At 40.7% G+C, this 26,317-nt stretch overlaps 2 protein-coding genes across 3 annotated transcripts in view; one reads left to right on the forward strand and one right to left on the reverse strand.

Annotated features, from left to right (window-relative positions):
- Positions 1 to 12,833: 12,833 nt before the first annotated feature.
- On the forward strand, positions 12,834 to 15,327 carry LOC123972285 (Krueppel-like factor 2). Its single transcript, XM_046051667.1, has 3 exons — positions 12,834 to 13,160; positions 13,455 to 14,364; positions 14,495 to 15,327. Exons 1-3 carry the CDS (start codon positions 13,086 to 13,088, stop codon positions 14,668 to 14,670), a joined length of 1,161 nt encoding a protein of 386 aa, XP_045907623.1. The 5' UTR covers positions 12,834 to 13,085; the 3' UTR covers positions 14,671 to 15,327.
- Positions 15,328 to 16,559: 1,232 nt separating this feature from the next.
- The window catches only part of LOC123972251 (epidermal growth factor receptor substrate 15-like 1), an 18,463-nt gene continuing 8,705 nt past the window's right edge, over positions 16,560 to 26,317 (reverse strand). The window contains exons 14-23 of one of the 2 annotated variants that reach the window (XM_046051593.1): positions 25,606 to 25,767; positions 24,932 to 25,129; positions 23,985 to 24,149; positions 23,498 to 23,606; positions 23,003 to 23,142; positions 22,594 to 22,654; positions 21,214 to 21,299; positions 20,915 to 20,978; positions 18,659 to 18,675; positions 16,560 to 18,235 (exon numbers count right to left, since the gene is read on the reverse strand). In XM_046051593.1, the coding sequence (XP_045907549.1) occupies positions 18,089 to 18,235; positions 18,659 to 18,675; positions 20,915 to 20,978; positions 21,214 to 21,299; positions 22,594 to 22,654; positions 23,003 to 23,142; positions 23,498 to 23,606; positions 23,985 to 24,149; positions 24,932 to 25,129; positions 25,606 to 25,767 (1,149 nt within the window). In that variant the 3' untranslated portion in view covers positions 16,560 to 18,088. The remainder of the gene's footprint in view (positions 18,236 to 18,658; positions 18,676 to 20,914; positions 20,979 to 21,213; positions 21,300 to 22,593; positions 22,655 to 23,002; positions 23,143 to 23,497; positions 23,607 to 23,984; positions 24,150 to 24,931; positions 25,130 to 25,605; positions 25,768 to 26,317) is intronic. The other variant, XM_046051594.1, reaches the window with a different exon arrangement.

Raw genomic sequence — 26,317 nt, forward strand, 5'->3', positions numbered from 1 at the left:
TCTGAAATCACAGGAAACAGAACAATCAAAGAGCCAGCGCACATTCCAAGAAAAGCAGCGCGCCACAGAAACACAACATGATCCAGGACGTTGCTGTGTAAGAACATCTGATAAAAGCTTTAGCTGAACAAGTGCAGTGGATTGTTAGTAAAGAATGATGCCAAGGAGAGCAAATAGATGAAATCTTAAATTACTGAAATGCATACAGACACCTTCTTTCATTGCTGTTCGTCACATTTTCCTTCTGAGAGAGGGAAAATCAGACAGCCTGACGTGAATCATAGCCATGTTTGGATAAGATCTGACCCTAATTATAACGTCCACACAGTTTGAATATGTCTTACAATCTGACTGACAGGTATTTTCATACACTTGCAGATGCAAAACACTCAAAACTATAGCCTCCCCCCAAAAAACAAACCACCAGGCCAATGATCTATTAGATCTCAGCCTGGACTCAGGAAATAACTGGCTCCTTCCCTTTCTCCAAAATGGCAGCTCTGTTTCCGCAGCATTGGTTTGCTGGATTAGAACAATTCCCCACCAGCCCATAATTTGTGGGATTCTCATAACATGCCACACCCTTCCATACATTTCCATTAAAACCCCATTTTGTCCCCTGATGAGGATATTTCAGGATTAAGGCGGACATCCAGTTTTTGGTGAAAGACCCTCTGGTTTTTGGGGCCTGCTTTGGATTATGCCCTACACGGATGAGCTTCTAGTTGCTAAATGGCTCAGGTTTCTCCTCAATTGTTCAGTAGCAGGTAACAACAGGGTTGGGTGGAAAACCCTAAATGTGGGCGCACAAATTTTAGGTCAAGTAGAGATGAAGGGAATCTATTTTCAGCTAAATGTGCTGTTTATCTCTGTGTGTAAATCTAGTGGGGAGCCTCTTCCCCCACAAGTCAGGCCCACTTCTCTAACTTGTGGTGTATGTGGCTACCTATGTGATGCGGTTGTATCTGTTTTCTCTTTCTGTTGTGTGTGAGATACAAACAACTACCAAATTGATGGAGACTTTTACTATCTCCTGAGTATTTCCACATGATTACAAACATGATATCATTCAAATCCCTCATGTGAGTATCAAATGCAGAGATCAGAACAAGCTGTGAGCCCTTTCTCTGTATTTCCAGGCCGACAGCGTTTCAGTCAGGCTTGTGCAACGCAATGGGGCGAGGGCGAAAAACGCCAGATGAATATAAATCTTAGTACGGTCGACCTCAGAGTCTGCGAAAACAAATTAGGGCCCGGCAGTCCCCTTGGCTCAGAGACACACACATTATATACACAACTGGTGTACACGTGTTCCTGTTAATCGCTGATTTGAAAGACAACATTCAACATGGGCCTTGGCGCATGCAAGAATGTGGTATCTCTGTCGTGAGGCTGTGTAGGGGCCACGCTGCTGAGCTGATCGTAGACAAAGCACAGAAGAAGACAATGTGAACAAAGCTCCCACATGTTGCTGTTCAGCTGAGTAGGAAGGTTACAGTATGATGCCAGAATGGCGTGTGATGCATCAGTTTCATGATAGTGTTAAAGAGAAAGAAGTTTGACAACATGTCACTCAGGGAAAAAAAAGGGACGCTCATTTTGTTCCATTACAACATCCCTCCATAAACACAACCATCACACTCACACAAGAAGCTACATTAGCACACAGATTTGCATAGCTGCACATGCACACACACGCAAAAACACACACAAATACAAATGTTATTGGTGCATACTTGCCATTAACTTTAGAAAGATTGTATTTGCAGCTCACAAAATGCACCACATTGAGTAGAGAGGAACTGTGATTGTTCATTGCAAACATGCAAGCCACCTCAGTTTGCGTTAACCCACAACACACAAAGGCTTGCGCTCACACACACGAAACACACTTCAGGAAATTATGGCCAAACTGTGAGAAAATTCACTGTTCAAAAAACAGGATGTGGTTACCAGCTGCATTAAACCAGAGTACACCTCTGTAATACTAACACTCAAAATACACAGACAACCTGCAATATCTGACTACTTTAAAACATCCTCCTCAAATTGAATTTTCTATTTCTATTTATAATTATTTGCATCAGAGACGCGTGTTCAAACAAGTGCATTATTTATTTTGTGCAGGAATGCAGTTCCTCAAAGAAGCATCCCCTTGTCATTAGAAAGTTGTTCTCACTCACATACATGCGGGCCTTTGTCAAATAACATCTCTATCCCTTTAACAAAAGAATGTCTGAATTGCATAATATGCCAGGCAGGTAGATTAGCAAAGGCTTATTTCTCCTACACCGTGTCTGTGCCTCAGGTTAAACAGAGCAGCTGCATTTGAGAATGTCACCCAAAGCTGCAGGGCTCTCTTTCCAAATGAGCACACATGCATTTATGGATCAAGTGTGCTTATCCCCTCGGCCTGCTACAGGTTGAAGTACATGACCTGTCCTACTGCAGAGAAGTGCCCAGGCACGCTGGCGATTGTGAGAGCTTAGATGGGAACAAAAACAAAGAGGGAATTTATCGAGCCAAGAGTCATTATCTGAGCGGTTTGTGTCAGTGGCTCAAAGGACAACACAGGCAATAGGCGGTGTGAGAACAGGTTCTGACAGTTGAGCTGAGCTGTTCAAGATGGGTCCGATAAGTGGTTAAGAGAGAGCTCAGGTGAGTTTAAAGTGGTCAGTCAAGGTTGAGAGGGTGGGGACCTCAAGCTCTCCAGAGGTCATGGACTCAGGGCCGACTCAGAGAAGCAGCCACTTTAACCTTTGGCCCCTAAAGAAGCCCGTGAAATGTGGTCACAGACTCAGATGTTGAGGTGGGAGAGTTGCTCTGTCTCGGCTTTCCCCGGTCCGTCAGAGCACATGCTGTTGCTAAGCACTAGGAGTGTGTGTGTGTGTGTGTGTGTGTGTGTGTGCAGTGTGTTACAATAACTATTCACTCTGACAGTACAAGATGATCCCATATTTTGGGAACAGTTGGTTGATGAATAAGACACTCAGTCATGCAACACCGCTGTGCAGTTACGTCTTCTTTGTAAAAAAAAATACACCCAGCCATTCACAAGTAGACCTGACCCTGCCTTGACATATTAGAAAACTCTGCACTGACGCCTGGAATTGGACACGTGTTAATTAACGTTCTGTAATCATTATCTTTCTGAGGTCAAATGGTATCATCCAACTATGCTATTAGTTTTGTCTTCATTCCTCAGCTTCTCAGGTATTATAAGAACCAGCCCTGTCTATTTGCATCCCACAAAAAGCCCATAATTTACACCTTGATCAGTGGTGGGCCCCACTCAGGAAGCGATTGAAGAGGCACAAATGATACAAGAGATACAGGTTATTAAAGAGCAGCGGGGAGAAGGGGAAGTTTGTAGTTAACCAGTCGGGTGAGGCCCCTGAGCCATTACAGCAGGGTAATTATACCTTAGTTGAAGTGTTAAATAGACCAGTAACCCATGCTTTGGTGCCGTTTATTGAAGCCAGGTGTAGTTAATAAATCAATTAGTTATGCAGCTTCGGAAGAAATTTGACTCACTTCACTCCTTGGGGGAGTTTTTGAAGCTATCTTTCACTCGATGTTCTGCACTCTGTGGGCATTTTCAGTTCTGTTACAGTACTAAAACACTACAGTATTTAAAATAGATGAAAATCTTCTAACTGTAAACGACTTTGTACAGATTTTAAATCAGGTTTCATCAGTGGATTGCACATAGCCACAAAAGAAACTGCTGAAAGTTGGAGAGGAAACCGACATGCGGCTCAGCAAACCACTCTCTCCGTTGAGGTAGCACACTTCACACATGATGAACTGAATATTTTGCATTGGTTTGGATTCTCTCTGTGCATCGTGGACACACCTGGTTAGCTGACAAAACCACACTACAAACACCAATTCCTGTCAGCAGGCTAAGAGTGAAAGAGGGACACATCAAAATCTGAATGTTGCGCGTGCCAAATGGTCGGTACACACCGGATCTCGTTTGTTTGTCAACCACAGGTTGTTATCTTCTCTGTCTTTTTGCAACCAAACCCCAAAATCTAAATTAGTCAGCTGTAGATACACCCTCAGCACCTGAACACTCCCTTTAACTGTTCTAACTGCCCAAAGTAGAAAATGCATTGATTTAGCACTTGTTACACCCAGAAATCACTTCATCATGCGTATTTTGCTCAATATGAAACTCACACTGTGGCCATCATTAAATAAGATAATTTCTATCAATCGAACAAAACTGCAGTTTCCATATTACACTATGTAAGCCAACAACGAGTGATACGAAGTGTACTATACTAGATACCATCAGACAGCATCTTTCTCACCCATCACCCGCTTGAAAAGCAGGGATGTTTTATGACAGTTTGACTGTAGGTTAATGTCCCTGTGCGCCTTTGAGATAGCATCTGTAATCAGTGCCACAGCCTGATGAGTTATTGACTGAGTGAGTGCTGGACGGCTTGCAGGCAAACTCGGGATGCCTCCTACTCAGGGAGACTTGAGACCTGAGTGGATTTGAGTTCCTGTAATTATTCTTACCAAGACCTGCCACGTTAGATATTTGGGAAAATAATTATACTACTACCTCAAATAGAGGCTGTAGAAATATATTACTAACTTCAAACTTTAGATATCATGTCGGGATTTTTTGTCCTTTTTTACTTGTTGATTCCTAGAGAGTTTTTGACAACTTTCAATTTGCTGATACTATATATATATATATCTACCAGTGTTGATTGAAGGAGCACTTTTGTATTGCATTTCCTCAAAGTTGGGGGTTTCACAGGAAATAGTCAAAATCAAAGCAACATACTTTTAGTCTCTAGCATTAATCAAGCATCAAAAATATCTCTGCCTTTTAAATGCACTCTCCTTTTAAATCCAACACCAACTGTTTGTCCCTCCAGGTCACAATAATCTTTCACTTTGGAGTTATCTTCACGTAAGATCAAGATCACTCACACGTTGGCTAATGGCCTTGTAAGCGGCTCAGAGGGAAGAGATGCACTGGCTGTGGTCTTCGACATCAAATTTGAATTCAATCTCTCTGTACTGTTCAGATAGTGTGGTGATGGCCTCCACTAGCTGCAGAGTCATCTTTTTTACTGGCAAAGCATTAAAACCGATATAACTGATATTTCAATAATAACAACGTATCAAATGACAGTCTGAACATAATGTGACAATGTAAAAGAGGTCACTTGTAATGATGAACCTACAGAGAATTATCACCTGAAACTACAGTTCTGAAACTTTTCAGCTCAATGTGTACTGACCAAACTTACTATTCAGTGGAATCAGGTGGACAGAAACATAACTCCAAATGAATGATAATGTTGCTCCGTATCTGCTCAATTTGTAAATAAGCAATAAATTTATTAACAAGTTTGCTAAATCTACCTTCTGACCCTGGTTTAAATACAAAAACAAAAAATGTAGCCCTTTTAAAAATTAAAAGAATTTGAAGCCATCCCACACCTCAAGTTTGCAATGCAGGCATTCGGGTAAAATGTTAAGCCCACGCACGTTTTTAAACTTTAGAAATGTCCAGAGCCAACGTAGACATTATACAGCTGTTGCTACAGACTGAGAAGTACTCCTCAGGATGTGTAAAGTGAACTTCATGTGTAAAATCAGTCCCTCTATTGAAATATTTATCTTTGAAATGTGACCCATCTGAGGCCCTGACCATGAGATTGAGAAATTCTCCTGATACACAGTCATACAGTCCTGCTAGCTTTGTCACATCCAGTGATAGCCTTCTTCTCACACAGACACTTCTTCACCATTTGACCCCTGTTTTTGACGCTTCTGCTGTCACCTGCCTCTGCCTCCCACTTGATTTCACACGATGACTTCCACTCATTACGAAGTTCACCATCACATTGTAGCGCATACTCATTCATTTCCCAGCTACCAACAGCTCACCACAAAGCTCGTAACAGTTTGGATTGAAATGGCGTCAAGCTCTGACCCTTTAAGGGAACCGTATTTTCAGTGTCATCCATTTAGAAAAACACAACGCCATTCACGAGTACAGGATCAATATCCACTCTCAGGGAGAGCATGGCTCTATGAAAACAGACGAGTGCACTCAAGGAATCGCAACCAGGTGTAGGGGAGGAAATACCTGGAGCATTCCTTGCTGCAGGAATGTTTTTATTAGCCTTTTTACAAATGTCGCCATTTCGAGGTGTGTACACTATAAAGTGCACTGCAGGCTGGATCACTCCATCAAGCGGAGCGTGGCTTCAATGGGGAACCTGTGTTGAGGCCGGGGTTATTCTATTTGAACAGCTGGCACAGTTTAGTTCGGCATGTTCAAATGTGCACTGGTCTGAAGCTGTTGTACCACAGAGAGAAAAAAAACACCGGCCTCCCTGAGCTTTCAGCAGGATAGACTCTACTTTATACAGTGTCATCATGCTGAAAGTGAAACAGTTGACTTAAACTGCTGACATTAGATGGGTCATAAATCAGTAAAAACAGAACAGAAAAGGTCATATGCGGTTAAATGGACACACCAAATTATCAGTGAAAGCGTCCACATCATGCACAGTCAATACATGAGCTTTAAAGGAGTACTTTGACATTTTGGGAGATACACTTGCCAAGAGTAAGATGAGATGATAGATGCCACTGTCTGTTTCTACACTAAAATATGTAGCTACAGCCAGCAGCTGGTTAGCTTCGCTTAGCAGAAAAAAATGGAAATGGGTGGAACAGCTTGCCTGGTTCATTTTTACGTACACTTTGATTTTTGTATGGATTAAACAAACTAACTATAACTTACTCATTAGTGAGCTTTAGAGTTGGTGATGGACAGATTTTGTTAGCTTTGGACATAGCCAGGTTAGCAGTTTCCCAGTTTTTGTGCTAAGCTTCTTATGTAACTCTTGCTAAGAAAGTTTATCATCCAAATTATCCCAAAATGTCAAACCATTCCATTAAGGTGAAGAAAAAGCAGAAAAACACTTTTAATAATGAAATAGTTGTAGTGAGCCTGGCCAGCAATTTATGTGCCAGAGTCATGTGTCCAAAGGCCGATCTGAAAATGTTCCAGTCTTTTCAGAGTGGCCTGCTTCAAGCCCCCAAGAGCCTGCCCATTCTCATTTATCAAATTAAAAACACCTTTCCTAGCACTTTGGAAAGAAAAAAAAACGACATTTTCACAGCCAGTGAAACCATGTGTGTGTGGTATGACGAGTAGGACCGGTATGATTCCTGGTGTTAACAGCTAATAAATTGGGACCCATCCCCCGCCTGCTCTACTGGCTCAATTATATCCACATGTAGCCATTATTCCTGCCATGTTAGCCTGAGTGAGCTGCATATTTTTAAAAGGTGGGTTTCCATAACACTTGCTGAATGCTACATTGGTTGTCAAGACAGATGTTTGGGTTCTGTGGAAGCCAGATACTGGCTGTTTAATGCAGAGGTGCTGTGGAGCACAGCAGGGGCCAGCATGTGCCCTTTGTTTTCAAAAGTCTCACCTCAGTAATGTGTGTAGACACAATAAACAGGTTTGTTACCTGGAGAGATTCGCAACACTTGACAGAACTGAAAAACGAATAGATGCAAAAGAGGAGGTTTTTTCTCAGTTATTTAGTACTTACACTTTTGTACAATAGACCTGACATACACTCAGGTGCTAGTTTATTAGCACAATTAGCTACAATTAATGCGGTCTAATACAACAGCTTCAAATCCTCCCTCATGAAGGTTATGATGTTAAACTTTTGTTAAAACTTTAAGAGAAGTATTGATGCAATGTTATGGTCATTTTGTAGTTTGTGGTGCTATTGAACTGTACTTCTAATATTCAGTCTACCCACTTTGATAAAACTGGGATTGCCCTCCATAAAAAACACTACCATTAACGTACAAAGCAAAAGTTTGACTTTGGTGGTAGAAACTGTAAGGGTTTGAATTGATTTTTCTGTATTCTCAATTATCAACTAGTTTACATTTACATCTCAACAATGTAAACAACCAGTCAATGTCATGCAATACATTAAATAAATTCAAATGAGTGCAGTTCAATAAACTCTGTAGTATACTCTGTAATATACTGTAGGTCACTGACAGCTCTGTTTGGTGACAGTTATCTTTAACAGTGAAACTCAACTGTTCTTTAATTATGCTAATTCACTACAGAAACCTTGTTGAATGCTCCCCAGCAGGTACACATGTGGGATCAGGACTATCTGCCCTGTCTCCACATTGTTTTTTTTTTAAAGAAATGTTTGAGGGTTTCTGAACTACAGCCAGCTCTTTGAATGTCATGCCGTTAGCGCGTGCCAAAGCTTTCTGCTAAACATTTCTCTCCCCCCTTGCCCTCCTTCCCCTTTCCCTTTCCAACAGGGGGGTTGGAGAGCCTCAATGCTATCATTCTTTGATTCTGTTTGAATCTGGCCGCGTGTGAGCAGGAAAAGGAGCCAAACGTGCTTCCTGAGTGGTCCAGGGGGAAACTCTGTAATAAGCAAGGGGTGGGTGGTTAAAAATAACTGGGCTATATAAGCCCAGAGCAGGATCCCGCTCACTCTCAAACTCTCGCTGACTCTCGCTCAGTCAGGACGTCCCTTGCAGGCCCGGCGCTACCTCTCACACTTACACACTGTTTTTCCATGGACATTAGTGGAGTATGCCACATGAGGCAGAGCTCATGTGTCCAAATTGTCACCACAGTGACAGAACACTTACAGACCAGACATGATGTGTGCTTGTATTTATGACTGACTTGCCCAAAAACAACTTATGGGGAATATGAGACATATATGCATGTGAGGAGTCATGTAGCACACTTGTTAAGCTGTTCTTGTAAGTAAATATGAAATTCTAAAATACTGTCAACATCACAGGTGTGCCGTTTATATTCTGTCCAAAAACTTTATATTTTAGGAAACTGTTATGTGTTATCTGTTTTTCCACAGCCACGGAAAAGTTGGACTAAAGTATATGTTTCTTTCATAAATGCTTAAGTGAAAGAATGAGGTGGAGGCTCATGGATTTCCATGTAGGGGTTACGCTTTTGTACCTTTTCTCAGAAGTGTGTTGTCTTGATTTTCTGTTTTGCTGTGGAGTCCTCTTGTTTCTGTGTTTGGGTGGGATGGGACATGGAAGTTGTGTTTGTAAATAGACTGTATGTTTAGTGATACTGATTTACAGAACTGATGTTGTTTGTCAAAATAAAAATTGCAAGTCATAAAAAAAACAAAATTAACAGTGATCTTAAAAATAAAAAATAAAAACAGAAGAGGATGTTTTTGTGAGAACAAGTGCATTAAGAATTAGTGTCTCTCACTGAAGAACATGTCAACAATTTGATGACTTGTTCATAACTTGGTCACGTAACTGGACAGATAAGTCCGCAACCCCAATAGTACAAGCTTTACAATTGTGAAATGATACACGGGTTGCCCAATGGTAAAACTATTGTGTAAATGTCAATTCAGGGAAAGAGATTTTCAGAGGCTTCTGTGGAAATGTTGCGCATCCATATTCAACACTTGTTTTATGCAATGATTTGAATGGTTCCTCTTCTGCAGGGAAAGTCTAATATGGAGTCCACATGGGGCTGCACGTTGGGAGACGGTGCTTTGACATGGGGTCAAGAATTTGAGTAGGACAATGAATCCCTACATGCTCCGAGGTGTTTGTCCTATTTTTGACCTCTTTGGAGGTGGCAAGCAAAAGGAGAATTTCCTTAAAGGGATAAATAAAGTACCACTTCTTTATGAAATTCTTACAAATCTCTTTCACTTTACAAACCTCAACTGAGAAATGTTTTCATTTGGGCTGCTGCAGTCAAAAGAGTGCCCCACCTATCGTATGTGAGGTCATGGACATGCACCCCAGTTTGCCCAAATGAAATTTTCTCGTTGGGTACGTACACTTCTCCACAGGAAGCGATGGATCAGAATGAAATACAAACCTGTCTCTGAAACAGCATGTGAATTAGTGAGTGCTCCCCCCGGGGGAAACACCATACTTGCGAACTACATCTTAATTTTTTTTGTTGCCTTTCTCATCCCTTTGCTGCATGTCTCAGAGCAGAGCACGTTGTGTGCAGTTTCACATGATTTCAGGCTTCTCAAGTGCACAATTTTCAGTTCTGTCATGCTCAACCAGGTGTAGAGTTGGTAAGTAAAGTCTTTGTAGAGTTCTGTCGCAAATGTCCTGTTATCAAGTCAGGTTGTATCATGACATTTAACTGAGTGTATGCAAATAATAGATGAACCAATTATAATAATACCAGGTGTAATATTTTAAGTAAAAGTTAACAAAGGGAAATGTCTGATATGGTGGATTTATTTAAGTAATTAACATATTTGGTTACAGGAACAAATAGAACTTGTCTTCCTAAAGTTTAGTCCTAATACAAACCTTGAGTAACATAAACATGAACAGCAGTTGTAGTTTCATATTAATCACAGAGATGTGCGTGGTATCGATCTTCTTATGCAACTCTCAGCAAGAAACTAGCTATCCCTATAAGCAAGACACTGTTTCCCAAATAAAAAATTTAAGTTGCTCTGGACAAAAGAATAAAATAACTCTCAAATCAGTGAGGTCGTGAAAAGTTTATTGTCAAATAGCACAGACATGTTGAGATAGCCTGGTTTACATTTTGAAGCACAATCTGATGTCCACAGTCACTGAAATTCATCAGGTGAGAACCTCCAACATAAAGAAATGTTGCAAAAAGCTTTCAATGTAAAACAGAAAAGTTTTTGAAAGTAAATTCTAAGATATGATTATAACTACCAAGAGGTCAGTAGCGGGTGAAGTTCCTTAAATGTGAAATATGCAGCATTACAACTTATTAAAGGTAGCTGAGTAAGAGGGGAAGTTGTAGCACTTTCACTGGTAGCAGAGCAGAGCAGGACTGCTGCACAGAGCCGGGGTCAGAGTTAGCGGTCAGAGGTTCAGACATCGGGCTGGCCGCTCCGCAGCCACTAAAAACACACTTCCTCTCCAGCCTTACTGAACTACAGTTGTGTGACGCACTTTCAATTGAACACACAGCACAGATCAGGGATCAGGATGTGGAAACCTCACACCTCAAACCTCTGCACTGACAAAGTTTAGTGGTGGTGGAGGACATGACAGCTTGATGAGAAGTGATGTGTCTCTCAACAGCTCAGTTGTCCTGTATTTGCTCACATCATCAGCACAATGAGTACTTTTAAAGCTTTTTTCACCTGTTGCAAAAGCTGATTATTTCCCTCTCTTGGGTTTTGGATTACACGATGATGCTACATACAGCAAACAGTGTGTTGATCAGTGAAGGGAAAGTACTTTTACTCAGGTACTCACTGTACTTGAGTACAATTCTGAGTACTTCCATTTTATACCCCTTTATACTTCGGCTGCACTACATTTATGAGGTAATTGTTTTACATTTTAGACAGACACTTTTTAAGTTTAACATATCCATAAAGTAGATTGAACAATCGCAACAGCATATAATCACTACTTTTACTCAAGTGAAGAACCTGAACACTTCTTTCACCACTGCTGATGATTGTGGGACTTAATAAACCTGAAATAAATGTGAACCATATTTAAACCTTTAATTGGTCTCTTCATTTCCATTGCTAGATATTATTTATTTGTGTGATTTTACATTCTCTGTTTTATTGTTTATGGAAATGATGTTCAATGGGATGACAGGATGATCTTAAAATCTATATATCAAAGTCCAGGTCAGTGACTTCACAATATAGCTTTATTTAAAGATTTAAAACAGTACAGTTGTGCAGAGTTACAGTTGACCCAGTGACCTCTGGAGCCAGGGCATCCCTGGTGATAAAACAACCTGACTGTCTTTGCATCAGAAACCAGATCTTAGCAGAAACAGCAACAAACAGGCAAGACTTTTTATGTAAATTTGGCTCCAATCGACACAGCAGCCCCCTCGTCCGTCATTTACACCTGAATGGGACTTTAACTTAAATCATGTTTACATGGCGAGTGGTCAGAGCGTTAAAAAGCCATGAAACCCGTTTCAGACGACCCTGGCGCCTGTTTGGACAAGCCTGCGGTGAGCGAACAAAACCATCTTCCATAAAGATAATGTGCCGAGAGCGAGACGCGTCAAATAGGTGGAGGCAGCAGCACAAAAACTGTAGAGAATCTCTCTATCCGCATATACAGTAGGCTATATTGCATTATTCTAAACTCACATATGTTTTAATAGACATAGGCCTAACGGTTATAGAGACTTTTATAGACACCAATTTAAAGGTTTGAACGGAGTAGCCTACTGACTTGCTTTTAGAGTTTTTGTTATAATAAAGGAGAGGTAAAAAGAAACCATAGACTGAAATGTATTTTGAGGCTAAATGATGCAATCACAAAGAAGAATTTATAAAACTTAAACATAAATTTTGATGTTTTGGGACATTTTCGTGCTATTATGCCAATAGCCTGCCTTTTATTAAAGAAGATTTCTTAGTGCTGTGTCTTTCCTTCCAGAGTTTTACCCAGTACTCTGAACCTAATTATATTTTTATTACTGTGCATCAAAAAAAAAACCACATATCTATTTCTGCTGTGATGATTAACTAAAGTACTGACAGCCTTTATATTAAGTTGTTGGTGCGGCTTATGGCCACCAGCAGTTTCTGCCCTTGGGTTTATTCTTTTCAGCGCATTACGTAAGTATCTATGGTTGCTATATTGTCCGTGTGTTTGTAATTTGACAGCAACTTTTTTCCAACTCTAGCTCAGGTGGGTTGGTCTGTTGAGTGTTTGCGTCAGCCTGTGGGGGAGGTCCTGCGCTTTATAGGCTCGTCTGCCCAGCCCTGCCTGTCATAGAGCGCACTGAGCCCCGCTGCCTGCTGGAGCCGCTTTATAAAGAGCTAAATTTACCTAACTTTACGTTGTTTCCTGAGCTCTCACAATTGGCCAGACGTACTCGGGTTAGAGAGTTATAAGGTTTGGAGGACCTCCTACCACTTTTAAACTTGTTCATGTCTTTGGATCGCAGCTGTGGAGAGGCGACAGTGAAATACGCGCACTGACTCTGGTGCGGCTGCCGCTCAACACAACGACACTTTGACAAGAGATAGTTATTATTTCACTAAATGATGGCCTTGTCTGGAGTGATGCTACCGTCATTTTCGACATTCTCAAACCAAAGAGAGAGAACCTGGGAAAACGTAAGTTAAAAATACAAGGGTTAGGCAATGTTTTAAAATCTGAGGATGTCACTTTGTTTCACCTATTTTGATAAGGATTGTAATCTATTGATATCTTGTAGATCTTTTGGAACTTGCTTAAAGAAAAACACAAAAAAATAATATATTTCCTTGTTTTCTGGGGGGGGGGGGGGGAACAATTACGTATTATGCTGAATTACTTGTTTAGCTGGATATATTTTGCTATTTCTCATACAGCATTTTATTTTACAGCAACGCTATTATATCTAATCATTTCTTTTTTTATACTTTCAGAGGTGGAAAGGAGATATGGACAAAATAGTCTCCACCAGCTGCTCCATGCTTGAAATGGTACAGAACCTGGACAATCACAGCAGAAAGGACGACGAGGATCTGAGTAATTATTTGGATCTGGATTTTATTCTTGCCAACACAACTGGCTCAGACAGCGCGGCGGAATTTGTGGGCACAGTTGACCCCAGCATGTACACGACTGGAAACTCGGTGCCATCCTACCCAGGAGACGACCACCGCTCCCCGCCGCCCCCATACGGCGCCAGCCTCATGACAGAGCTGCTCCGCTCCGAAGGACCCAACAACTATGGCGTTACGCGCAACCCTGGTGTTCAGGGGAGATTTTATGTCAGCACTGGGCCTTTTCCCCGCCAGGACATCAAAGTGGAGCCACCCATGGACGGTTACGGTCCCGTTTTGGGCATGGTGCCCCAAAGCTGCAGCAAAATCAAGCAAGAAGGGAACGTTTCGTGCATGATGCCCTTCGAGCAGCCCCGGGTAGCCATCTCCCCGAGGGCAGCCAGCAACATGACCCCGCCTCTCAGCCCCGATGACCAGGGAGCTTCGGACTGCCAGGCACAGCTGTGCCAGGCCATGAACTTCTCACAGAAGTATCACACACCGGCGGGTTTCCCGCACCACCCTCAGGCTCCCCAGATGCAGATGTCTTACCACGCTCCACATACTTCCTTTGGCATGTACGACGAAGGTCTCAGCCTGCAGCCAGGCGCGCAGAGGGTGATGCTCACACCTCCCTCATCTCCCCTCGAGCTGCTGGAGTCCAAACCCAAGAGGGGACGGCGCACATGGCCGCGAAAGCGCACAGCCACGCACACCTGCACTTTCGCTGGCTGTGGAAAAACCTACACCAAGAGCTCACACCTGAAGGCACATCTCAGAACTCACACCGGTAAGTTTAAGTCCGTGTCCATTATGATGAATATCGTGTGTGCGCAATTAAGCACAGCCCGGCATCGCTCAAAACCATATTCCCCCTCTCAGCACAGGCTAATAATCTTCCATTTTTTCTGTCCTCGCAGGTGAGAAGCCGTACCACTGCAGCTGGGAAGGCTGTGGATGGAAATTTGCCCGGTCCGATGAGCTGACCCGTCATTTCCGCAAACACACAGGACACAGGCCCTTCCAGTGCCATCTGTGTGAACGCGCCTTCTCCAGGTCTGACCACCTGGCACTTCACATGAAGAGACACATGTGAAGGAGCCCACATAAGGACTTGGGGTTCATAGGGGATTGTGTTATTTTTATTGTGATGCAACTGATGTAATTTTTTAATTTAAATTGTCCTCCAAATGACAAAAGTCTTTTTTTTTATATATAATATTGAATTATTGAGGTTTTAGTGTTATTATTTTCTAATAATGTAGCTGGTACTACTTTGGTTCTATAAAAGCTTTAGAAAAGCTTTGTTTGCTTAAGAGCAGGCAGACCAAGAAGGGGCTGGCCCTGTACAGTATACTACTCCTCTTTGACAGAACTGGAATGCTGTTTGACACAAAAGTGCCTTTCTATGACTGTGCTACTGTAAAACTCTTTGTGACAGAACGCTATGGCCACAAAATAGTACATGTTCTTGTTGACAGGAGTGAGATGCACATACAGTTGCTTGACATGTGCAAAGACAATGTTTTCTTTAAACTGCCTCAATGTCTGAATGGTTTAATTTTTATGGCTTTTCCCTATTTGGAGTTGATGTTGTCTCCTCTTGTGTGAAACTCTTGGATCTAGTCCCTCTGTTCACTATCAGGGCTTGATGTCTTGTGCATTCTTTTTCACTTAAATTTATATAAGTATGTACATGGATTTTATACTGTTAAATGTATTTATTGTAAATATTAAAAACAATGAAATTGAACTTTTGACTGGTGAACTCTACTTTTCATGCATGCTTAGCCATTCTAGATACATCTTGTTCACACATTTAGTTTAATGAAGCACATCCACCCACTCATCAACAGGTTTCATACTGCACCTACTTAGACATACAACCAGTCTAAGTAGGTTCAGCAGACCCGCAGACCACCAGATCAGTTACACTGAATAGGTTATACACGTTGCCATTGTATACCCACTTTAATTTAAAACATGGGCACTTGATTTCCACTATGATGTTTTGCAGCTGCAAGACAGAAGGGCAGCCGATTGTGGGCTTAGCCTATAAATACAAACACTCCATTTCCATAATTACAGACTGAGCCGGGAGTCGTCTGGACAGAGGGGCACAGCAAACCCTCATCAGGGAGCCCTTAGACTCCCTTTCTGATGGGTAGAAATTATAGGACATCAAAGGGCCTTAATACTACAATTACACAGAGTCACTCTGCACCACAGTTTCAAAGTATCTGAGTCCGTGCATATTATGTCTGCATGGTGTCAGTGAGCATATGTTTCTCCCGCATCAAAGGCTGCATTGAGTTAACGTATCAAAGCCAGATGGCATTCTAAAAAGTAGATTAATATTAAACATTGGTCTTCAAATATGTGGTTGGTGATTGACATAGTACTCTTCTTTCTGGTGAGTTTTAAAACTTTAAAAATAACTAGAGAAAACCACATTTGTGGCATCAAAGCTACACATTTAACTTGTATCTTATTTACCAATTACAATAAAATGTACAGGCAGAGTGTAAATTGTTGTTCAAACACTTTACTAGAATTTATCTACCTATTTAAAAAAAGAGGAAGTACACGGAAGATAAAAATATCTGCAGTGGTAGATGCAAATGTATCACTCCCATTTCTCTTTTTTTGTTCCAATATCGATGCAGAACTACAAGATATAAACAAACTTTCTCACACGTATTTTAGTGTACTGTCTGTAATTTTTTTTGATATGAGAATTTGTAGTATCAGATTAGGACGTAAGAAGATAGTTAATAAAGTTCCCCCTTAATACTTCACATCTGTGCAATGCTGAGCTACTGTTCCTCGAGGCCATCTACAGTACATAAATTCTATATTTATCACAGATAAATTTATTTCACAATCAAACTATTCATGACCTGCTGTTACATGTAACTGGGTCACTTCTTTCTGTGGCTGTTGTTATACTTTATTTAAATGAAAAGACTTACCTTGTTCCAGAAATGTTAAAAATCACTTTTATTCAATTAAAAGTTATTACACTTTTGAGTAACTCAAAACTCTTCAGATTCTTTTATAATCACATATATACTGTGCAATATTACATGTTACAATGTTGATATGTTGATAAATAAGGCGCTGTCGCTCTGTACATGTCCAGGAAACTCTGGAATGCACAGTGCATACATTATGTGCCAAATAAACCCCATTAGTGTTCTATAATTAGCAAGCAATATTTTAAGGCGTTTTGTCCTTTTGACCGGATCATAAGACATTAATGAACAGAAATACACTTTCAGTGTTAAGAGAAAAGTACAAAGTTGCAAGCAGATGTCACTGTGCATCAGTGGTAGTGTGAACAAGTAAAAAGGACAAAGCTAAGTGTAACAGCACCAGTATAAACAATGTAGGTTTATACTATTTCCATTTTATAGGAGGCTTTTAGTTGTATGGGAGTGCAAGTTGTTTGGGCGTTACAACAAGTCACCCAATGATAAACATGAGCTGTTGATGCAACAGTGCTCCAGGTGGAGTAAACTTTTTTCAAAGAAAGGAAGACCTCAATGATTATCGCTGGCATCTGAATATTTATATTAAGAGGCAACCGATGATACGGGACCAAATCATATTTTTAACCAATGCTAAATTAGGACTAAAATGCTTATGAGGGATTCCCAAAACATCATATTTTTACTTTGACATGTAGATCCCTCGAGGGTGTGATTATATTCAAATACTTCTTCAATCCCTGTACTTGAAGGCCATTATCGTTATGCAGGCATAAATGGCCAAAAACATTTCTAACATTTGAAATAAAAATCTAAATCATGCCATTATTATCTGATCACTGAGCTCAAGTCCTTTAAGACAGATTTGTTTTTTTAAAGGCGGACTCTGCTCTTCCAAGGTTTGTACATAAAACCATCATCTAACAATATTTACAATACATGAAGGAGTTTTTTTTTAAATAATAATAAATGAAATTGGACAAACTCAATCAAAGGCCAACAGTAGTTAGCAAATATGATTTGAATTTCAATATGAGTAATTAAAGGGTATGTAAAACAGTTTATACACCGCATTTTACAAGTACTTCATACACCACAGAGTCATTGCTTAAGCATATAAATAAACAGTAAAATATTCTTAAAAGATTATTTTTTCTTGCAACAGTAAGGCTTTTGGATGGATCGGGGTGATTATCCATAACAACATATGGAGTTAGATGTAGGTTGTCATCAAGTACCCTGCTGGTTGCGTTAAACCGCTATGTTCTCGCAGGACGAAGCCAGGTTCCGTATTGTCCCTGATTCTAGTTGCCATGTAGTTTGGGAGCAATGGACCTTAACTGCTTGCTAAATGTGGAGTCATTTGACACGAGTCCAGTTATGGCTGGAGAAACACTGGTCTCTTACACAAATTGGTAACAGGGGCTGCTAGTCATGTTGGGCCAGTCTTGGTGCTGTTGTCGTGAGCTTGCGTACGGAGGACTGTATGGCAGGAGGATGTAGCTGTGGTGGGGACATGCCTGGTCACGAGCCGGGCATGTTGGCCCTGCTGAGAGCGATGGCGAGCTCCAGGTCCTGCTGCTCCTGGAGCCGCAGCCTCCTCAACCTCTCCTGCTCCTCACGCTCGCTCTCACGCTTGGCCCACTCCAGCTGCTGGATCTCACTTCCAAACTAAAGCAGACAAACAAACATTAGATGTGGACAAAAACACAGCGATGCAGGCTGAAATGTCAAAACAAATGGAAAGAAGTCACTGGGCGAAAGAGAGATGGCAAAACTAACAGTGGATCAAAATCAAATGCTTCTAATACAAAGTGTGAAATACTACGTCAAACATAACTAAATGATTTGATATATAGCAGTGAATTAAGAAAAAGCAACACTAAAAGCTTCAGAAAAGATTCCTACACAATACACTAATAAACTAGTGCCATACATTGCTAGCCACATATTTCCCGTAAACATTCAGCGCTTGGATCAATGGGAGATTTACTGAAAATAACCGTGCTCATGAATCACTGTACTCAGATTAAGCAGTGCACACAGCTTTTTCACATGCAAAGGATTGACCACCACACCCTTGTACAGTCTTACCTTGATTTTTTCAGATCCTGGCAGAAAAACAAAAATTACAATACAGAGCACGATATAAAAAACCCCCCACAGAAATCCCTTTCACAACGGTCATGCTAGCATGAGGGACAAAATAAATTCATGTCATGTCAAATGAAGCCAGACACAAAAAGCGGCCATTCATCATCTCTCCACTTGAGAGCACGCTCAGCCGTTTGGGCCATACACGACAGTAAAGAAGCGGAAGACGGAGGACAAAGAGGCAGATTTACCATGTTGTGCTCTGCTTCGAGGCATATCATGCTTTGACAACAACTAAGCTTTAAGCTTGTACTGCAAGACTTGAAAAATGCTCCTCAAGTGCTACCTGACCAGGCAAGTTCACTAACTTGCTGAAGTGTATAAATTATGACTTCCTTTCAAGGCTGAAGCCAGAGACAACAGCAAGCATGCAAAAGCCCCTTTACCAGATGGACAGACAACTAGACAGACACAAATACAGGGACTGTCCAAGTCAGTGATGTAAACATTTAATTCCTTTCAAACCAAACCCTTAAAAAGCTCTCATACATTCTGTCACTTGTTAGTCAACAGGCAGTAAGCACGACGGTCCTGTGATCGCTTGTTGAAGTCACTGTGAGGGAAAGCTAAAAGAACATCTCTGAGCCTTCAGCTCTACAATCTGGAGAGTGAGATCATGAGACCAGCAGCTCATGCAGACAAAGATACTTGATCCAACAGCAAACTGTAGACTACACTTACAGATCCCAAATCTGTAGAACCCACAGGACAGCCTTTGGATGCTTTAGTCAAGTGTGTCGTAACAAAAGAGTCTGTGGAGCAAACGCTCTGGAACAGCTCTGATGCAGTCAAACTGAGAATACCTACTAGAGAAGGAAGACATTTAAAATCAATCCCAATAAGATAACTCACTTTAGTGCCTTCACATCAGATGATAACAACTGGTGTCCCCTTGGGAAAATATGCTCAGACTTTAAAAGGCCATAGTGTAATATTGTGTTGCAAAATTTTCACAGGAAGCCAACAGCTTTAAGGTGATGGCTTGCAGAGTAAGCACCCAGGGGAAAGCGATATTGGTTCACAAAAGGTGTTAACCGCATTTTTTGAGTATGGCTCACTGATGCATTGATGCTTAACAAGCAAAGTGTGGCTTTTTTGGAACACGCAATTGTAAAAGACGGACCCACCCTTGTCTACAGTAAGCTTTGAACACATTATAAGGTAGCCACAATTATTCATCTCTCGACTTTGTGCACCAATGCCGCATGGACTGCACCTGCATATTGAAGGGCTTCTATCAAAAACATAGCTCCACTATCTAATAAAGAACAACTGTAAATATTGTAGGTCTAAAATATTGCTCTATCAAAAATCAACAAACTATGCGTTATTCTTGCTAAGTAACGCCTGAAAAGTTGCTGCAACACTGAAGGCAAAAAGCTCAATTACACTTTTAAACTTGACCAAAATTTGCTTTTGCAATGGTCCCTGTGATTCAGACATTCAGAACAGCCCATGCCTTCAAGACTGGGTTTCTTACTTCCCCATCCGGCATGAGGCACACCTCTGGAGCTAGCTCGCTGGCTTACTGTGGCTACTCATCTCCCTCTCCATGTGGTAAAGCAAAGGGGAACACCAACTTTCTCACGCTGTGGCTTCTGCTAAAAGAATAAGTGCAAAGTCACAGCGGAAGGGCATGTGCTGGGCATGGCCTGTGGGTGATTGTGTGAACGTACACACAGAAAAACAAAGATGAACATAATTTAACACTGAACTGGCTATTTCAACTGTTGGAGACAAAAATACATGAATAATAGCACTAACAACGGCACATCACTCTGTAAAACCCATAGTACTTCTATACCTCTAGCAACACCTTTCCTGTTTACATCTTCAAAAAGAAACTACTTTTTCCTGCACATTCATAGCTCAACAGGGAAGTTATTTTTTTCCTCATACCATCAGGGCAAACAATTCCTTTTAAGTAGGACAACAGTCAATCACCCCGAAAATGTTGCTGCCATTACATTTCTGTGACAAGGTGCAACCACTTAAAGTTGCAAAGAGAAATATCTTACAATGTCGTACTCACAACATTTGCATGATAAACACTATTAATTACAGTTGGTTTAAACCAACATTACATGCTAATCGTGAAAATCACTGAACCATTAATGTCAAGTTAAGCTGCAAGCACAGTCATGTTCAAACACACACACACACACACACACACACACACACACACACGGGGCTTACCATAGGGAGGTGCAGGCCGGTTAGGCACATTTTTCTTTGATGGGAGCACTGGGTTGTCTGACTTCTGTTCACACACAAGGGAAAAGACAAAAAATATTTCAGCTCTAAAAGAAATGTCAGCCAAAATTCAAAGCTTCTGGCCTCATAACCAGAGACTGTTTTCATAAATGTGATAAATTGGCAGAAAAATAAGAAATCATTCATGATGAGAGCAAAATTAACAACACAGCTTTCTACAGCTTAAGTGGAAAATGATGCTTTATGGCGCAACTGATTCATAGAGAGCCTCCTGAGCTTACCTTTGACATCCGACTAAAGTCAGCAAATCCACCCCCCTTGCTTCCAAAAGAGTTGCTTCCAAAGGGGTCCGCTGTCCCAAACACATCTGAGGCAAAAGTGCATTAAAATGCATTTGGAACATTTAAATATGTTTATAGAAAGAGCCAGAAACTATAATGAAGTTCAACCCCATACCACACAATTCAAAATCGTATTTGCATCTTGTTTATTCTGAAAGGGCCTGCATGCAATTTTCAGAGAGGGGAATGTGGCATGACCGTTTAATTTTCCGTGACATTTCGCAAAAAACCTGGAAAGCAGAGGTTTTGTTTAACCTGACGCATGCATCTGATCAGCTAATTAAAGGCGTCAGTTGGCGTACTGTTAACCAGAACTGTGCCCGGGTTGTTTTGAAGCTCAGTGGTATGCCACTTAATAAAAAAAAAAACAGCAAACTGCAGATGGTTACAGTGAAAAAACAAAACATTGTAATAGAATATGTTTGTTGTGAGTGTGCAACCACAAGAGGCCCCATTCATGTCAAGTATGCAGTGTTTTCTTTTACGCACAGTAACTCAGCTCAGGTCTACAGTTGCCTCTGTGTTCTTCTGAAGGCGTGTAGCATGGCACAGCATTGACCAGAGGTAGCCACTAACTTAAAACAACTTCCGTCCCGAATGAGGTAGAGCCGTTCAATTGCAGCAGATATAAAGACAGGACAGAGGCAGCAGAGAACTGGTTAAAGGAGTGGCAGTGTATTCTAGTAGAGCAGGACCAGCAGTCACAGAGTTTCTGTTATGTTTGGCTCCTGCAAGCCTCCTGTTTTTCCAGGGTAGGGGGAGTATTTTTAGTTGGCCAGTAGTTAAATGCGTAGGTACTCGGCTAAAAATAGTCCTAAACCACAGGAAAAATTGAAGCCACAGTCAGGAAAAATTGTTTGCCCCTGATGCCCCAAAACTAAAATCTAAATCTAACACGTCACCCAGAACAGCAAAGAATGACTCTTTGAGACATGTTTCATAACTAGAATGTTCTTTCACGTTTAGATGTCAATTAATAGAGTCACATACTGTATAACTCTTCACGTAGTACATGACTATGACTATGTGTTTGCTCTTTTATTTGACAAACTGCCATGGTAAGATGTCAACGCACAGTTCATCCTACTGCAGTACCATCACATCTTACCTTCCTGACCACAGTAACTGCAAAAAGAGAAGAAAGCATACAACCTACATATTCAAAAAAAATAAAAAAATAACCACACAACCTGAAACCAACAAATACAAATACTGAAGCTTCAACCTATTCTAATTGTATGTGTAAAGTATTGTCTGTACTACAATATAGAAAATTGGAAAAACAATGAAAAAGCACATGTGAGATGACTAGTAACGTACCTGAATCCTTTGGTTTTGAGCTGTTTGATGTGAAAGCGTCACCACTGCTGAAGGCACTTGGCTGAGAAAAACAAAGAAGCAAAGCACAAGTACAGTAAGCAAGCTATTCAAACGATCTTCTTTGAAATACGCACACACACACACACCATCAGCATAACCACTAGTACTCTCTCTTTGTCGTACTGGTTTGTTTTTCCAGTTATCTACAATAGTGAAGACATGGTCTTCAGAGCTGGTTTATATCAGCACTGAACTACAGCAAGTCATTAAACATAGAAAAGAAAATATCATTTTCAACTTTTGACATAAGAGCACTTGTTTTCTGACAGTCATTTTGCAAACAAAAGAACCATAATCAGCACATTTGACAAACATCATTTGAGTGGTAAAGAGAAGAGGTGTTCAATACTTTTGCTGGAGGTGTGGGTCTTCTACCGAAGGGGTCTGAGGATCCAAACCGGTCTGACTTGTCTGTTCTCTTAAAAAAATCTTCAGATGAGGTGCCTTTGAAGGGGTCACTTTCCTTGAAAGGATCTTCTCCAAATGGATCTAGAAAAAGGACAAGACAATGAGAGGAGAGCAACTGTCGTGGCTGGGTATATGTACTTTGATCATCTAAAGCCTCTAAAAAGAAGCAATCAAGAGCTGTCTTTGATTTTTTTTCCCCCCACAGCATCAATTCCAACAGACTGGAACATACAAATATTTCCATTTCATTAAATAATTACAATTTGGCATCTTAATTGTAGGTACATGTCAGGTATTTAGCTGAAATGCTTTTTCACAGGGCATCTAATGAGTGCAGGTGATAACCAGCAAGCAACAGCTGGCAGAGCAGGGAATAACATTGATCCTTACAGAAATACAGGAGCAAATGATAAAAAGGTAGATTAGGTATTCTGACCTTTGAAGGGGTCGGACTTGAAGGGGTCCTCTGTCTGGAAGGGGTCTGCTGTAGGCCCCTTTACACTGCTGTTGTTGAACATGGCCATCTTTGACTTGAAAGAATCACCCTGATAAATGATTAAAAAAAATAAATAAATCAATACATAAAAAATGGACGCTGTCTATGTGACAGCAGAACACAGTGAGCCACAAAAACAGCATGTTCACTTTCTAAACTGAAAAAATAATGCATGATAATTTATGACATAAGGCCCTAACTCCACCAAAACAGTGCATTTCATTCCTCAGATGTTTGAATAGCTATGAAAAAGGCAAATTGGGAATAGGTGATATGAAAAGTACTATTGAGACTGAGATGTTTATGCAGTTCTTTATCCTTATTTTTAGTGGGAAGGATTCAAAATCTGAACCAGGAGGATGGCAAAATAAAGTTTCTGGGTTCTGTAATAAAGTCTTGTAGCGAAAAGAGTTCCTGATCTCCTCACCGCACTTCTGAAACCTCCGTTTTCCTTCTCAGCAAACCCTTCATTTAAGTCCGACAGGTTACTGAAGCTTCCTCCATTGATGTCACTCAAAGCGTTGTTGTACTGCTCAATGGTCTTGGTCATCTCTTTTTGGCTGTCCTGGATCAGTGACAGCTTACTGCGAGCCTAAAAACACATAAGACTGTTTAATCCATATCTGATTCCATAAAATATATTGATTGGATTATTATTGATTTTTTGTCTCTTTTAAGCAGGTTTCATAGTTGGTCTGGAAAATTTCCCACCTGACAGAAATGGGTAAGCAACTATGATTTCAAGCCACAAATTTAAAATAAAAAAGTGATTTTAGAGCAAAACCAGAGTTTGCACACTATTATCGGATTACTGATTTATTTTACAGAATTATGTCCTTTGATTATTTATTATTATAATTTACCGTCACTTATAATGCAAGTGGTGGTTAGTGGTTAAGATGATCATAAGAAAATACATCAACCACCATGATGCAACAGTTTCACTTCAGTGTACTTGAAGTGTACGTGAGAGCATACTAAATACTTCAGCATTATGGTCATGGAGGTAAAAGTAATAATAACTTTATTTATAGAGCAATTATCAAACAGAGTACAAAGCGCTTTCACAGAAGAAAAGTAAGAAAGTAAAGTAAAGCTAATGTTTCCAAAATAGACAATGCTGTGTTGTAAAAGCCATCGCCAACAACACAAACATAACACAATCCAAAATCCACAGAATGTCACACAGTATTGAGCCAATTAGAGAGCTTATTGGGCAAAAGTGGCTGAATTACCTTATGTAACCTCTAGTTACGCTAGTTACATCTGCACTGACCTGGTTGATCTCTTCCTGAGTAGTTTTGAGCTTATTGGGCAAAAGTGGCTGAATTACCTTATGTAACCTCTAGTTACGCTAGTTACATCTGCACTGACCTGGTTGATCTCTTCCTGAGTAGTTTTGAGCGACTTAATGATGCTGTCCAGCTGGACACGACCAGAGAGCAGGCTCTGCTCCAACTGGGCCTCCTCCTCCTGCAGTCGGCTCAGGTCCACCTTGGTGCGGCTCAGTTCATCCTCCTGGCTCCGGAGGTCAGTCTCCTGAGAGCGGATCTGGCTCTGCAGGGACGAGATCTGGAGGGTGAAAGTAGAAAAAAAAAGTAATAACTAACTATTTTGTATGAGGTTTAGGTTTCTTATTACGAAGACCAAAGCAACAGTATTTTAAAGTTTGTTCTCAGGAGGATTGGAAAAAAATAAAAAGGTCGGCATTAAAGTTAGATGGTGGTGCTCATTGTACTTATTTTAAAAATAATTTTTATCTATTTGCCTCAAAAGCATCAGCCATGCAGTTTCAAGTAAGCAATACTTACAAATAAGTACAGTCTTTTAAAACACTTTATTGTTTAAAGCAATAAAGTGCAGCATTTTCCTTTGAACAAACCTCAAATGAAAAATGTTTGATTGATATCTGATTGATCTGCTCCAAAGATATCAAAACATATGCACTTACAAGATAACAACATAGTAACTGCATGTGTATTTCCATATAACCACAAGCACAATACAAATCGCAACTGCATTTTTTTTTCATAACTTTCGTCTCTGACCATCTGGGACTCTTCCTGGCACTTCATCTTGATATCGTTGAGCATTCCCTCCAGCTTGGAGCGCTGCTGGTCCATCTCCTCCAGACGTTCCTGGGCATCTTGCTTCTGCGACTCCAGGTCCTGCAGGCTGCTGCTCTCCCTGTCCAAGCCATTCTGCATTTCCTGCAATCGGTGCATAGGTGTTTGTATCATACAGCTACTGAGTATAAATTTTATTCAGGTACTAACTCTAATACCAAATTATATACAGTGCCTTGTGAAAGTATTTGGCCCCCTTGAACTTTGACCTTTTGCCACATTTCAGGCTTCAAACATAAAGATATAAAACTGTAATTTTTTGTGAAGAATCAACAACAAGTGGGACACAATCATGAAGTGGAACAAAATTTATTGGATATTTCAAACCTTTTTAACAAATAAAAAACTGAAAAATTGGGCGTGCAAAATTATTCAGCCCCCTTACTTTCAGTGCAGCAAACTCTCTCCAGAAGTTCAGTGAGGATCTCTGAATGATCCAATGTTGACCTAAATGACTAATGATGGTAAATAGAATCCACCTGTGTGAAATCAAGTCTCTGTATAAATGCACCTGCTCTGTGATAGTCTCAGAGGTCCGTTTAAAGCGCAGAGAGCATCATGAAGAACAAGGAACACACCAGGCAGGTCCGAGATACTGTTGTGGAGAAGTTTAAAGCCGGATTTGGATACAAAA

Source organism: Micropterus dolomieu, linkage group LG06 (genome assembly GCF_021292245.1).
Source record: "Micropterus dolomieu isolate WLL.071019.BEF.003 ecotype Adirondacks linkage group LG06, ASM2129224v1, whole genome shotgun sequence".
In the NCBI taxonomy this organism is placed as follows: Eukaryota; Metazoa; Chordata; class Actinopteri; order Centrarchiformes; family Centrarchidae; genus Micropterus; species Micropterus dolomieu.